This window comes from Aphelocoma coerulescens, chromosome 1A (assembly GCF_041296385.1).
Source record: "Aphelocoma coerulescens isolate FSJ_1873_10779 chromosome 1A, UR_Acoe_1.0, whole genome shotgun sequence".
In the NCBI taxonomy this organism is placed as follows: Eukaryota; Metazoa; Chordata; class Aves; order Passeriformes; family Corvidae; genus Aphelocoma; species Aphelocoma coerulescens.
Genome location: NC_091014.1, coordinates 12,772,291 through 12,788,824, shown reverse-complemented (window position 1 = coordinate 12,788,824; position 16,534 = coordinate 12,772,291). Strand labels below are relative to the sequence as shown.

General features: G+C 38.5%; 1 protein-coding gene across 10 annotated transcripts in view; it reads right to left on the bottom strand.

Annotated features, from left to right (window-relative positions):
* Positions 1-16,534, bottom strand: part of MAGI2 (membrane associated guanylate kinase, WW and PDZ domain containing 2) — a 725,755-nt gene that overhangs the window by 227,258 nt on the left and 481,963 nt on the right. For all 10 annotated transcript variants that reach the window (XM_069035710.1, XM_069035728.1, XM_069035720.1 and 7 more), the window contains 2 exons: positions 12,009-12,222; positions 371-450 (listed from right to left, as the gene is read on the bottom strand). In XM_069035710.1, the coding sequence (XP_068891811.1) occupies positions 371-450; positions 12,009-12,222 (294 nt within the window). The remainder of the gene's footprint in view (positions 1-370; positions 451-12,008; positions 12,223-16,534) is intronic.

Here is a 16,534-nt window from a genome sequence, read left to right as displayed (position 1 = left end):
ACGGTGCTGCTAGTTTCCCTTATGCATTGAATCGCCTGTAGATTAAAAGCTCAGAATCTGAAAAGGGATTCTGTTCTGCAGACCAAAGTTCTCTGTAGGAGATGAGGGAGAGGGTCAGTCCCGGAGTCACACACACAACAGGCAGAAAACACACTTGTGATCCTCAGCTTTGGATAGCATCAGAAAGGGGAATAAAAAGCAGAAACACATGGCACACTGAGAACTGGTATCACTTATGGCTTCTAACCAAAGCAGCAATTAAACACCTTTCACCATTCCCCCAAATGCCTGATTTTTGTAAGAACTGAAAGAGAGACACACACACAAAGGAAAATCCCCTCTGAGCAGCAAGGAAAACTTAATCACCTACCATTTTCTTTGCACTCTTCTGGAGGTTTAGCCTTTTTCGCAAGTCGTGGATCCAGCCATGATGTTGTCTTTGTGTTATGGCTGAAAAGAAAAGAGATCACTCTGAGCAGACACATACTGAAAGGAATCAAGTTTATTCCTTAAGAAAAAAGGGTTAGTCCAACAAAATTGCAATCGATACACTTAATTTGCTTACTGGTTCTAAGTAGCCCTGAAGGAGGTGTAAGAGTAATTGTGCAAGGCAGCTGTAAATTTGGCAACCTCAGCTCCCTGTCCTCAAAGCAGCTATTTTTATTAAAATCAACTAGAATGTTGCCAAGTTAACCTCATTGAAAATGCAGAACTCATCCAGAGCAAAAGGAATTTATTACAAATACAGTGTTCTCCCGTTGAACGAGTGCAGGCGACAGGATTCTGTACCATTCTCACAGTTTTCGGATAGAATTATTTTCGTCTTAAACCTGTCCTTTTCATAAATACAGGTTTGTTATTTCTCACCAGCAGCACTGACAAGGCATAGCAAAAGTGATGCAAATTACAGCATGCTCCTGCAAAGTCTACATTTACGGACAGGGTGATTAATGATACTTTGTTTAACAAACCTTTATCTCTCCATATATAATCCTTCCATAGAGATAAAATAGATATGCACAAGCTGAATGAATCATGTGGCTCCTTTCTATACTCAGAATAGATCTTTGAGAAATCAGCCATCAAATAGCATTGAACTGGCACAAATTGTTTTCTGGGAGATTATTTTGCCAAATGAATTGATACTTAGCACAGCTAATGAGACTTAAAGCCAGATCCTTTCAATGAATACCTTACCCATAAGCAATTAAATTTGGAGCCAAATATTGTAAATATATTAAGGATGACTATAAACCAGAAAATGATGTGATCATTACTCTCTGATTTTTTGAGATGCCTTTCCCACAATACCATCATTCAGAGACACTTCTATCCCATGTTTTATTTATCTGATACATCCTAGGAGGAAGCTCATTCTATACAGTATTGAATTATTTAGTTTATTATTAATTTGCTGTGTCGTTTTAAAGTGTGCTTACAACTTCTCTTATAAACATTGGTATAAGGTGTACAAAAACAGGGGACCTGGCAAAAAAATGGATTAGGATGCAACTGTTTGTGAGTTACTGATACAGTCTATGTGATCCCAACACCACTGGTTCCCTTAGGGGAAAATAAATAAATAGAACCAATTCCTTCTCCCACCTTGTCTTCCATGGCAGATAATTTTTCCTCTGCCTTGATTTCTCTCTCTTTCTCAAAACAGTGACAGCGCCTACTTCTCAGCAAATTGTCACTTATGTTAAAGCTTCCTCCATGTTTTGGATGGGAACGAAGGTAGATGAGAGTTATGTATGGATAAAATAGTAACTAAATGAAAATTGAGGCATTTAAATTCTTTTTTCTTTAATGCATTATCTAGTCTAGAACACCATTCATGACAGGTGAAGAGGATAAAGAAACCCTTTCCTTTGAGAGCTGAGCTATATTTGCAGAGTATGAAGAATGATGAGCCAAAGGTAAGGTGAACTTGAAATGATGCCAGCAGCCTGTGCTTGATTGCAAGTGTAACTAAGACACTTTCTCGGAAGCTCTGGCTGCCTGTGGTCTCCTGTAGGGTGCATTTTTATAGTGCAGCCACAGCCCAACCACAGCTTGTGCAGACATACTTGAGCTAGCTTTAAATTAACTGGAGGAGATGCTTCAACAGTGTCAGTGCAGCAGGGTGGAGCTCAGTGTGGACTCATCGCCCCAGCATCCGTCCACTGAGCTACTTGGGTGCATCCAGCAGCACATGCTGAACTCCACACCACCAAGGTTAACCCATCAGCAGTGCCAGGGCTCAGAGCGAGCTTGGACATACCTGTGGAAGCTGCAGTTGCATCTCTGGAGTGTGGGCATGTCTGGACAACAGCCACTCTCTCCCAGCTCTTAATTCTGAGTTGTTTTAAGGACCCCCACTGACTGCAAGGACTAAACCAGAATCACAGATTGTCTCCGATGGCTTTAAAAGAGCAATATATATGACTACTACTACCAACATTTGCTGTGGTATAGAGCTAATCTTACATTTTACAAAGGAAATAAAAGTAACTACCCCTGTTTTAAAGGTGAGAAAATGTAGTCACAGAGTCATGAAATTACTGTCCACATCCACCAAACAAGCCAGGGACAGCAGCACTACTAAAAGCCAACTCTGTTGCAAGTCAACTGGCTGATGTCCACCCCTCACACCAGGCCAATTCACCAGCCCTGAAAACACCCCCATAATATTTTTAGAAAGAGTTTTCAAGTATCTGTGAAGACAGGTGCCAAGCTGAAAACAAGCCCCATTCAGTATCAATATTTAAAAATGTGAATTAGTTGAATTACAACCTTCAAGGCTTTTGTTGAAACTGAGAACAGCAAGCAGTTATGCTACCCTTTAGCATAAATGTGGCTTCTGCAAACCCAGCAGGACTGAAGTCTCAGTTAGGTGCAAGAAGGCCATATTAAACAAAACCATAAACAAATGAAAAAATCAACAGCTCTTACAACAGAAAAGTGATCCTTCAGCCTGCAGTGGAATTTCACAGAATGGAGATGGTATTTCATTTAGATCAGCTCTCACAGCACTCAATCTCCCCTTCTAGGTGCTATCTGTCAAACCTGTTCAGCTACTTAATAAAAGCAAAATTCATCTGCAAGAACTTTTATCTATAACAAATAACTGCAGGAGAAAAGTACCTTTCGAAACTCATCCCTCTTTTCCTTACTTGTATCCATGCTTTCTCTCTTGCCCTGCCTCTCCATAATCTATACTAGACATACAATGCATTGGTACTAAACAACTCTTGCAACGGGACCTTAAATGCTTCTAGACGGGTGCTTCAGTCGGTAAAAAGTCCTTTTCTGCTGTGAAGACAGGACTTGAAAGAAGGCAGAATCAATCCCACCTGTCTTCTAACACCTCTACAGTACCATCAATGTCCTCTTATGCTCTCCATAGTGCTGTTTGCTTGGATCATTTTAGCAACCAGGTACACAACACAAGCATTCTTTCAAGGAGGAGAGACATGACTACTGTCACACTGCTCTCAATAAAAGAGGGAAACGAGTAGCCCTGGAGTACAGCATAGTGTTTTTTGTGCATGTCTACTTCTGTCCTGCACAGGAGGTTTACTTGGCAGGGTATTCTTCCAGTCTCCCTTGTGTCAGCTGTTCCCTCTTCAGCTCTACTAAGGACTAGAATCTCTAAAAGCTAAAGGAAGACAACATTTATCTCCTAAACTGTTTTTATTATAAAGGAAGCCTTGATAGGAAAGCTTTAACTATGGGAGAGGAGACAGAAGGAGCAGTAAATTGGCCAAATTAACACCAATGGCAAAAGTAACACGCACCTGCTGCATAGGCTGTGCACACTGAATGCTTTTTAAGCACTAAAAACCTGGCAGAGGGCATAACCTGTGTACCTTACCACTGGTCTAATCATGTGTGTCCATTTGGGAAGTCTTATAGACAGACCAGAAGGAAAAGGGGCTGGGGATTTACAGATTAGTTATGAATGAGTTGCAGATGAATAGCAGCAGCAGTTGTGGAATAAATGCTCAAACAGGAATTTGGAGCTGTTGTCAGTGACAGAATGAGAGTGAAGTGATGCAACAAAAGCATCCTGTGAGAAATACAGCTGTGGATCCACCAGCAATTTCCACTGACCAATGCTTCATTATTTGGCAATAACTATACCTTATCATTAGAAACACGTCTAGAAAGCCCATCTTTACATAATTTCAATGATTTTGATTACTAGTTAGGACTCCTGAGATAAGTGCTGGCAAGCCAACAATGCTTGTCTTAAACACTCTCTTAAAATCAACAGTAAATTCCTAATTTTTGAAACTTTGAAAGCAGTTAACAAAGGATCCCTTTGGTCTTGCTTCAAGCACATGGAGCATGGGAAGAGCACAACTTTTTAAAATTCATCCTAATTTGTTACCCGCTATGCACAAAATAGAAACAGGTAGGCCTGAAATGTATTGAAGTTATATTTTTTTTAAAGGTCATTCAGTAAAGCAGAGCTTAATACTTTAGCCAAAAGTCAATAAAATAATTATTACTGAGCTAACTTAAATCCTCTCTCTTTGCCAAGTATTTGCACCTAGCAGAGACAGTTTATTGTAATCAGAGTCCTCTGGTATTAGTTGCACACAATTTTGAATATATGTGGAAAAAATTTTCTTCAACTGGTTTAAACAGAGTGAAAGAAAGCACAGAATACTTCCCAGAAACCTTGACTCAACCTCCTGTTTTTCTCCAGATTTTCTTTATAGCTCTGCTTTTAAGACTTCACAGAGTCTGTTTATTTGCCTCTGTTCCCTGTTAATTGCACTGGAGCTTGGTACTACGACTAGAGGCTCTCTGGGAATCTCACTGGATACCACTCAATATCTTTAGGAAGTAAAAAAACAGGAGGAGTGTGGCTTTTATCTAACAAAGTGTTATCTTTTTATTATAATTATTTGTTAGACAGTATATTATTTTACTCAAGCTTTGAATATAATGGATTTGTGTTAGCAATCTGTCAGTTTAAAACACTTTGACAGATGAGGTTTCTTGTACTAACAAAGCCTTCAGGCAATCTCTTGAAACCTTTTGGAAGGAAATATAGAAAGTACTTACTGACAGGAATAGCCTTAATGTCTTTTAAAAGCACTGCAAACCTAGTCTAAATAGTGAGTCTTGCAAGGTATGTAACTTGCACGTTATTGTGAAAAGCAATTCAAAAAGGGCATTTACCAGTGTGCTACTTCAGTGTGTTTGGGGGCAGCACATATGGGTTTGTTTGGGTTTTTATTGTGAACACATTGCATTTAAGCTGGTCCTTGATCTAACAACTTGAGCAAAGGGGAACATAGGAGAAGAAAACCACAGTGTTCTGTGGGCCCCTGGACTTCAACAATGCTAACTCCTCCCTCCTTTTTTTTTATGCTGAAGCATTGCATATCTGCAGAGATTTTCAAGTAGCACAATAATGACCTTCAGGTAATTTGTATGTGGAGGGACATGGGTAGGAAAACAGAGCATTAAACCAGCAATTTTACCATCCATCCATTGTGGGATGCTACCTAAACTTCTTGCACACATGTAGGAACAGATACAAAAGGAAGTTGTCCTCTGGCAGTGGTTTGCATGGCAGCAGCTGTGATTGCCAGTTTGCCTTGCATTTCATGGTGTGCTCAGAGTTCACAGTCCTTAAGAGACCCAGGTCTGGGAGTTCCTATCCTGTGAATCTTAGATGGCCTTGGGCAGTAGAGGAGCACTTCTGTACCCAGCCCAGAGACGGTGGCGCTGCCTCCAGGCATTTGCAGCAGCAGAAGAGGCTTATGCAAGATTTTTAGGGGAATATATAAATGCTTAAAGTCTCCTGTGGTAATTTCTGCTGTTGAAGTAATTCTCTTTGACTCAGGCAGTTTAATTTCTGACAAAGAATGGGCTTCATCTCATGTGACTACAAAAATTACATAGCTAATTGTGTAGGATTCATCTCTCTTCAAGGGAGAGACACCTATACAGAATAATTTATCTTACCTCTCTTCCAGCAGAACCACCTAATCATATGCTCTTAAGTGACATAATGCTGGTAATGTCACCTCCTAAATGGCATCTGGCTGTCACTCCAGAAGGTCCTGGTTTTGACAAGGTCTGTGTCATATCTGTCACGATCATGGAGATGTCTTGGGTTGTTACTGTGCCTCTACAGTGGTGCTTTGGCTTAGATCAGGAGGTCACTTTTCCAGTGAATCTGTCTCCCAGCTATCTTCTTTTTCACACTAAGCATTCTCCAAGCTTGTAAGCTTTTCACTTGAATTTAAACTAAAAGATGCACAGCAGGAGCTCACTTATTGCACTACATTCACAGGCATGCAGCCCATGGCACCTGAAAAGACGTAGAAGCTGTGGCTGCTGGGTCATCAGCACCAAGAGTTTCGCTCCGCAGTCTGCTGATATTGCTAATTTAGATAGGGAAATGGTTTAGATCAGAAGGAACACAGACTAGTTTTAACTCAAATTTGGTCTCATGGACTGAGTTCAGGGTCCAGAGGTTGTAGAAAATGAAGTGCACTCCCAGAGATCAACTTTCTTTTCAGTTTCATCTGAAAGGAATCCAATGTGGGTACTCTGAACTGTGAGCCAAATCACAGTGTGTGAAGACAACCAGAAGATTTCCTTCAGAAGTGTACTCCTGACACAAATTACATACTACAGCAGACAGAGTTTTGGATATCTGGAGACACCTTTACTGGTAGAAGCAGCTGTATTCTGGCAAATTAATTCTGCCCTTATATATGGACAGGATGAATCAGCCTCTGGAGGTAATTCTCTCTCTCCATTGACCACCAAAGGAGTCTTGGCAACTGGTTTACATTAGGTACCTAATGCTATATGGCAAGAAAGGTGAGCTGATTCTTCTAGTTCAATAAATACAAAGGAGAAAAGTTATAAAAACATGATAAACATCAGAGGAAAGGTCCTGGAAGATGAATTCTGCAGAACAGAGCAGCAGAGACCTTTGGGGGAAAGACTAGAAATAAGAAAGTGAGGAAAGACAAGAGGAGTTAAGCTGGCAGTTTGACCTAGATGTCAGCACAGATAAAAACAGCAAGTGAGAGCAAGGGACAACACACAACTAGTACAGAGTGATAATGTCTTTATAACATCAATAGACAAGAGAAAAAAAAAAAGAATTCAGCGTTCTAGAAATTCTTTCCAGTTCTTCCATCTTCATATTCCTAATTAATTTCTCATGAGGCAAGAAAATGGTCTCAGGAGAAAAGATCCCTCTCAGTTTCTTTCAGCTGCCTGTCCTGCTGTATGTCATGTTGAAGTCCAAAGTGCATTAGAAATCTGATTTGTTATGCTGACCAAAACTGACAGACCCAATCCAACATATAAACAAAGAAAATGAATTACAGACATTTATGGTGATATGCTCAAGACCCCTGATGAATCAGAATTGTCTACACAATGAAGTCAGACTAATACAAGATGGCTTTTTTCCCCAAGAAAAATCCTATCAGAAGTGAATATTATAACAGTATGTGGAAAATAAAAAAAACCAAGAAAAACTTCATCCTAATTGCTACTTAATTCAAGTAACAGAAATATCCAGACAACCAAAACATTTCATTATTATGGACTGATACTCTGATGATATAACTCACAAAAGTTTCCAAGTAACTTATAAAAGTGCAGGTAGGAGGGTGTATCTTCTAATACAAAAAATAGTAATGGTGTATCCAGGCTTAACTAAAGAATCCTGCTTTCCAATTGTGAACTGATGGAGCAATCAGGAGCAACTAAATATATCATGGTTCTTCAGGTAAACAAGATGTTGGGATAAATGTTATTCCTGCAGTCAAAAAAAATTTCCTGCCTTAAAAACTACTGCAAAGAAAATCTGATCCCACTGAAGTCAGTAGCAATATTCTTGAAGCTGTACTCTTCAGATATCACTTGAAATTGTACCAGCTGTATTAAAAAACTTAATGGCTGTTTTTTACAGTGAAAAGGAGAGTCCTTGGCAAAGGACTATTTTATAGCTGTTTCTTAGTCTTTTATGGTGCTTTCATAAAAAAAAAAATCTTTAACAACTAGAAAAGATATGGCAACGGGTCCAAAAAGCAATGCTGACTATGCTGTTTGGAGAAGTAGGTGTTGAAGTAGTAAGAGACTGAATGTCTGGGAGATGTACTGGAAAGTGGTTTGCTAAACCTCATGTGGCCACATTCTCCTAAAAATCACCAGCACAAGTCAAAAAAGATGATCCTTTAAAGATGTTCTACAGCAGTTTGCACTTATTCTAGACTTTTATCCCCTAAGAAAACAATTAATATAAGCAAAGGAAACTATATATGCTTTCGAACAGTATGGAGTCCAACAGGTTGACTTTAGGTTTCATGTCCTGCTGTCCCTGCACCCCTTACAGAGTTCTGCTGCCTATATGTGGAGAGAAGGCTGGACAGAAAGAGAAATCCAATTCTGCCTTTTATAAAAGTATTAAAATGTGTAGCCAACTGTACAGGACAGTTGCATATATAATGCAATGGGATGGAGCTGGATAGTTGAGTGAGGGCCACGGTTCAGCCTGACTGCACATGATAGCACACGCACCAAGAATCTCGGTCCTTTTTTATTCCTTTCAGCATTGCACTGGACCAACACAGCAAACACTGATGCTTGGATCCAACACAACCAGCATCTGCTGACTTGAAGAGCACAACACAAGTTTGGGTCTCTACGATGTGGTTTGAGAGTTGTTGGCAAGGCAAAGTCTGAAGGCTATGGAGAATCACAGCCTTTCCTTAGCCCTGGGAAAGGGAAAAGCTAAAAAGTGAGTGGTGACTATAATTTATTTAAGCATGCCAAAATATGCCACTCTTACCAGCCACATTTAAAGCAGGAAAGAAGGAGCAAAACTGGAAGGTTTTTTGATGGTATTCCAATTTATATACAGTCTGTTAATTATTGCATATTCTCATTAGCATATGTTCTCAGTGAAACCAAATGTAAGAGATAGAGTCCTATTTGTGTAGTGTGTGCCTTTATTTGAAAATTCAGATTCATATGTAAGGGAGGCTGGAAACAGCCCAAGAAATGTACTTAAGTAGATCTTCCTGAAAAACAGTGGTAAGTATTATGTTGCAAGAAGAGATGCTCTTGTTCGGTCTGTGAATACTAAAATAGGTAAACATAAGGTCATGCACCTATGTTGAAAAGGGAAAGAAAGGAAGAAACAGATCAAGGCATGCTCTAAAATACAACCATCTTTTGCATCATTCAGTGTCTGGTAGATGATAATTTTTTTCATCTTTGTAGTCCTTGAGGGAGAGGAAATTCCTTCCACTGTGCTTTACAAAATGCTAACTGAACCATTAATGATTAACAAATAAATAACCCTGTCTATAGAGAATTATCTCTCCCCTTATGAAGTCACTTCCTCTCTCACTGTAAATCTGCCACATTATTCTGATGGCAGTTTTGATAAGTGAGATCACACACGAATTTTAGAGGTTAGTTTGAGGTGAATGAATGAAAATGCTGTCATGAAATCTAAGACCTTTGGGTGTACCTGTGACAACCTGGAACTTGAGATCATGTGCTGCTAGAAGGCTTTAGTGTTTAAAGGCACAATTCACAAGATCCTCAAATAAAGCAATAAAAGATGCTGCCTAGTCTGTCTTTTTTTTCCCACTCATTGTGATGTACACTTTAAAAATGTTTGTTTTTCATCTATTATTTAATAATCTAGTACAATCTTTACTACTGTTCAGGGAGATGTTGTTAGACAAATAGGTTTTTGTTGTCTTTTTATCTTTCCCTTTTTTTGTGAAAGCAAATGGAGTCTCTTCATGCCATTAACCAAAGTGACTTGTAAACAAAGAGGCAATTTAACAGCATCCCCACAGCATTACATTCCTACTTAACCCTGCAAAGGCTGTGCAATGTGAAAACTCAAATGATCAGTGAGTTGCTCCTTTGCTAGGATTCTAGTAAATAATCTAGTGTTTGTATAGATGTGTAATTGCACTTTTTTGCGAATACATTGTTCAACAACACAATCCCAAAACCAAGAAGTCCTTACAACAGCCCTTCTATCCAGTCTGCACCTCTGGTTGATTGCTTTGCTTAACATTCATTTAGTGTAAGTGAATGATGAGCATTGTCAGAACTGCAGTGTAAACCAGAGCATTTCCAGGAAAGGAAGTAAGCTGTAACATCAAAGGAATTTGAGGAGTGCAATGGCTGCTCTGTAGAGCATCAGGGCTATTTGCATTCACTGTATTCATTACAAAATATATATTTATTTTCTATTAAATTACCTCCTGCAGTATTTACTACTCTCACAGTTTGGTGTATTAGTGATCTACCCATCATCCCTTCCCCCAGCCCCCAAAGGTATCATAGGTTTTTGTTACAAGTAAAATAAAAGTGCCATCTAATTCAGTCTGCTTTCTTTCAGAGCATTCAATGTGTGCAGAAAAATTAAATCTGGGAGTAAGGTAAGAAGGAAAAAAGGGTTTCAGCTAGCCCTGAGGTCACCCTAGTTCTTCTCTGCTTGCTTGGGCAAAGTTATAATAATTATTCTTTTTCTAGAATAAGCATATTTTTGCCCTTTTCAGCAAAGACACTTATATTTTAATAGTTACTGCTATTTTCAGCCTTGTATATGCCAGAAGCTATAGTTGGTCATGCCAGTGTTCATTAAAAAGCCCCATGCACAAACTTTATTCTTAACATTTGTTTACACTTCATGTGATAGTCACAACATTTTACATTAAATACAGGACTTAAAGCAGAATTGACACCACCAAATGTTATTTTTACCTACTAATAATCAGAATAACAGATAATGCTCCAAACTGAGGTAATTCCACAAAGCAAGCATAAATGCTACTTCTACCTCTGTAGTAGAGCTCTACTGATGAAAATGTTGGTTTTTCCATTCTCTCTTTTCTTTTGTGGAACACAATGTTATGCCAACTCAGACATTTGCTGTGTTTTTTTTTTCTGGTAACATACAATAATCACAGAATCATAGAATGTGCTGAGTTGGAAGGGATCCATCACGATCATCAATCCCAACTCCTGCCCCTATGCAGGACACTCCAATCACACCCTGTGCCTGAGAGCATTGTCCAAACCCTCTAACTCTGTCAGGCTGGTGCTGTGACCACTTTCCTGGGGAGCCTGTTTCAGTGCCCAACCATGCTCTGGGTGAAACACTTTTTCCTGATATCCAATCTGAAAGTTCCCTTGACTCAGCTTCAGGCCATTTCCTTGAGTCCTGTCCCTGGTCATAAGAGTGAAGAAATCAGTGTCTACCCCTCCTCTTCCCCTTATGAGGAAGCTGCAGACTGCACTGAATTCTCCCTCCAGTCTCCTCTTCGTCAGGCTGAACAAACCAAGTGACCTCAGCTCCACTTCATAAGACTTCTCCTCCAGACCCTTCACCATCCTTGTGGCTCTCCTTTGGATGCTCTCTAATAGCTTAATGAGAATACACAGAGCATAAAGAACTTTCATATCCATTACTTCGATGAGTTTACTAATTAGTAACAGGTATGTATAATCTACCAACACGGAAAAGTTTCTACACATAATTAATTCTCCTTATAGTCCACTCATTTATTTTACTATTTCTATATATAGCATGGTCTCCCTCTACTGTTCACTAGCTAGTTTTTAGTCCACTCATTTTTCTTTCCTTTAATTGGCAAAAAGCATCATGCTCTCCACCTCTGTTCACATAAGGAAGGACAAAGCCAGCAATTGTGTTACTTTCCCAGCAGAAAGCACCAGAAGAGCAGAAAGGCCTTGCTTTCAACAGAAGAAACAAAAGCTTTAATTCCTGCCATCAAAATAAGCAGACCAGTTACCTATCTTAAAACCCAGCAGGCTTCCATCTAAATCACTAATGCAGGAATTGCCACCAGCTCTCAGGAGCCCTGACAGCCAGAACGTTCCTGCTGTTTTAATGAGGAGTGCAAAGCTGCACTTCACCGTACAAACCATTTTCCCACCCAGTTAAATACAATACTGCTATTAAAAATAGAGGAAACAAGACTTACTCAATAAAGTAGACTTCCCCCTTTTCTGTATAAGCCATTTCCCAGTTATCAGGCAGTGGGCCCAAGTCATCATTCTCTTCAGGTTTAGTCTGTTTTGTTACATCCATATCCTCCTTTGCTTCTTCAGGCTGACCATATCCTGGTGCAGGACAAGGCTGGGTGGCAGATACCTCACCCGAGACAGCTGTACTCTTCTCTTCATGTTCACTTGATTCTACAAGAGAAGAAAAACTACAGGTTTTGGATATCCAAGTAATGCTGAAGAATTTACTGGGTGCAAGTCTCTGTGAAAGGCAAATCAGAGAGAAAAGATTCTCTCTGAGAAAGAGAAAAATTCTGTTTGGTTTCCATAAGGGTCCCTCTGATGATGCATTTTATTTGGAACACAATGAAAGAAAATAAAGCAATAAAACCAAACTGAAACAAGAAACTAATAAAGAGTTCTGGCTCATTCTGTCTCAGGAGTCCTTCCAGACTAGCAGTAAGCACTGAGCAGAAGGCAGCTTCATATCCAGCAGCTCTACTGTCGAATGTCTTAACTTTTCAAACTACACACACATAAAACAACTATCCTGCTGTTTTACCACAGACTACAGATCCTTTTCAAGTAAAAAAAAAGTATATGCACCAATTTCTTTATCTGTATCCATCTATCAAAGAAACTAATGACATCCATGAACTCATAGCAATATATTAACCATATAGAAAGTGGTTTTCATTGCTGATACAACCTGTAGGAAGCTTAGTTTCCCACAGCCTATGCCAAATGCTTCAACATGTCAACAATGTAGTCTACAGAAAAGTTCAAGAAGATGACAATTTATTAAATGATCTAACAGTGCACCCAGAGCACGTAACTATGCAGACATCTTTGTGAAACGTGTAGGAAGGTGGAAGACAACTTGGGTGAAAAACTCTAATTAGTGATTTTTACAACAGCAAGAAAGAAGGGCAACAAAAAACTAACAAAAACTGTTTATAAAGGTCCAGATTTTAATAAACTTACAGAATCAATAAATTTGATATTATGGCAAGCAATGGTAAGAGAGAAAAAGTTTAGGAGGACAAGTAAAGATTAAATAAACAATACTAAGAATGCAAGTACAAATTTTTCTAATTGAAAAGAAAAATAGTAAGCATAATCAAAGATAATTAAAATTAATTCATGACTGTAGCGATCTGCTACTTGAGACAGAATTGTACAAAAGGTGAAAACTAGATTAAATCATTAAGGACGAACACAGAAAAACAACATGGGCATCTAAAAGCAAAATAGAACAGTCAGTCTAGAAAGTGGGAAACAGCCAGGACATTAGGGGTAAAAAGAAAACCTTCTGTAAGTGCAATAATAATAATACCAAAAGTAGACTCACTCTACTATTTGGGAAGGAAAGAAAGCTAATAGTTTATGACACATAAGAACCCCAAGGCAATTAGTGCTCTTTTTGCCTCAGCCACTACTACTACAAAAAAAAATCACCTGTGATTAAATGACTAACATAATTAACGTCAGCAATAGGGCTAAAGAAGGTGGAGTGAGCAGAGAACAGGTCAGGTGAAACTCAGATGAACCAGCTGTTCTCAACTGACAGAGCTGGATGAAATGGAACCGAGGGTACAGAGAGCACCATGTAAGCAGACACACGGCTAATAATGGCAAAACCTTCTAGACTTCATGGGGAAAAGAAACTTGGAAAGGACAAACACAACCCTGGTTTCAGCAAAGTATCTATGATTTAGGTTTTTAGATAATTTTATATTCTTAATTTCTGAGTACCTATGTTCCCTTTGAAATGATTTGCTCAATTAGGCCTTTTTGTCCTTTTTGAAGAAAAAGAGGAGGAAGACCCATGAAACTCTAACTGCACCATCCTTCTCTTTTTAATTCCTGGAAGGATTGGAAGTAGCAATCAAACCAAACTACATGTAAACTCTTAAGAGGTCACAAGTATTTGTCAAGAATCTTTTCATGAAGAAATTGTGTCAAACTAATCTTTTTTTTCTTTACATGACATATTAAAAGGTGCTGCTTCTTGGGGATAAATGGCAGATACAGCTTTCGTGATCTTAAAAAAATACTTTTGACACTGACGTACAACCCTTCAGAATAGCATGAAAAAAATCACAAATTCAACCTTGAACACAGTTATGATCTACAGCTCTACATCCACATGAAGCTCGTGTTGCTACATCTTAATTCATGCTTGAACTATGTGGAATTACAATTGTTTTATGCTGTTTGTAAACATGAATCTGTCTGTAGCATTTTCAAATATGTAAAAGATACCTGCAAAGCAGAGAAGATATATGGTCTCTACTTCCCCTGAGAACAGGACAATGTAATAATTGCTGATAAATTTTTGGGGTGTTTTGTTCTTATCTCGGCAAAGCAAAAGTTCTCATCTGTTTCAAGCATTATTAACAGGTCTGTGAGCTGTATTCCTGGGGCTGCCTGCAGCCTTGACCACATTTCTACCACAGGAAGGAAGACATACAGATTAAACTGAATTTAAGGCATAAGGTCACCTGGCAGATTCATTTGGGGCACAGGTGCATCACACACAATGACTATTGATCAGCCAATTGGTCTGACAGAGCGCAGATGGGGTGACACTACTGTGTCCTGGGATTTTACCAGGATATCTCTAATATGTGTTCTCCCTCAAGATCTTATTTGCAACAGGTCTGAAGAGGTCAGATTCATGATTTTCAATAACTATATTAACAAATCCCAGCCATCATGATGACAGAAAAAAAAAAGTGAAAATTTAGCCCTGAGGATTAGAAGAAATATTCTGAGCTTTTCTAAGACAGAGATTGCTATCAAAATACAGCAGGGAAAAAAAAAACCTGATGTTTATATTTAGCAACTTAAAATATAATTATTTTAAAGCCAATCTCATAAATAATTAATTATTGGATCATTATCTTTTAATAGGTTACTTTCATAATGGAGAAGACATCATGATGACTAAAACCCAAGCAATTAAGATGGAATTGCCTAATGCCATTTAATAACTGTAATCTTTACACAGTGGACATCCTAGTCACACTTATCTGAAAGCTCTATGGTGTCATCTCACCTTCTGTTATATGCAGCTATCATTCCTGTACTCCATGTAAGGTAGATATTCATCTCACTGGTTTTCTTTCTGCTAATAGATATCCATCTATAATTTTTGATTTGATAAAAAAACCCCCAAACAACAAAAAATTGACTTCTGGTTAAAAACTAGCAGCATCTTGAATGTACAAACAAAATTTGCAACGTGACAGTAATGCACGGTGAATACAAATATTTTCTTGGGAATATGTGATGTAAAAAAGAGCCTAAAATTGTACCACAACATTAGCCTGCAAGTATTTTTGTCACTAAAAAACCCCAATCAATTGAAATTGAAATAGCCTACTAGAGCTTCTGTCTCACTACAAAACAGATTAGATGGTTCAGTCTTCAAAATCAGATTAGCACAGTTTCTCAAGAGTGTCCTGAGAAGTGACAGAATAGACACCAGTAAAGCACCAGCAAGCTATTGCATATGTGGAATACAAAGGACGTTGAGAACAAGATAATGTGTATGTTAAAATAACTATTTTTCTTTAAATACCCCAGCTCTGTAGTACCCAACTTCAAATACCAGCAGTTAAAATATTACTGATATATGTTGACATGACACATTCTTTATAATTTTGTAGTCAATATGGTGACCATTTAAAAAAACCCCGATAAACTAGTAGTTATGCTGTCATAGTCTCAGCATTTTTCATCAATGCTGTTGCTTGCACTTTAAATTTTTCTATTATTTACAGTCTAATTCTTGATATTGGTCATCTAAATATGTAAGAGGACCTTGTCCCTTTATTCCTTTATTTTAATTCTGCAGATTACTCATGTAGAGAAGTTCAAAAACTTATTCTCTTCATTTGAAAGTACCAACTCATATAACCTAAGGAATATCAGCAGGAAAAAAAAAAAAGATTATTAAATTGTAATTTATGGGGTGGTTTTACAAGTTCTGAATAAAAATATTTCACATCTTTATACCCATGTTGTATCAAATGGCTAATTTCTTAAATTCTGTACAGGAAAGAGTCCATCCTTTTGAACAACTGTTGGATACAATAGTAGTTTAACTCATGTTTGCCTGTATATGTGTATGTACTTTATTGTGAAGACACCACTTTGCAGCCTTGGAGCTGTTCCCTTTCCCACAGAGCTGGAGCCATATTCAGGGCTTGGTGCTTTTGTATGGAGGCACTGCTCCTTCTGACTCCTGACACAGTGAAAACCAGGAGCTGACCTGGGCAAGGAAAGCAGGAGTCATGGAGACTGGGTGAGCACAGGGCATTCTGTGGGTCACAGGATGTGACCTAGCTGTGGTTAATTGAGTATAAAGAACACACTAAGAAAAATCAATGGATACCAACTTTTATATGTTTTAAAGTCTCATGGCTCTCAGAAGCTATGTATGTTGTTTTCATGCCTCTGGCTGTCTTTGCTGTGCAATGATAAAACAATAAACTCA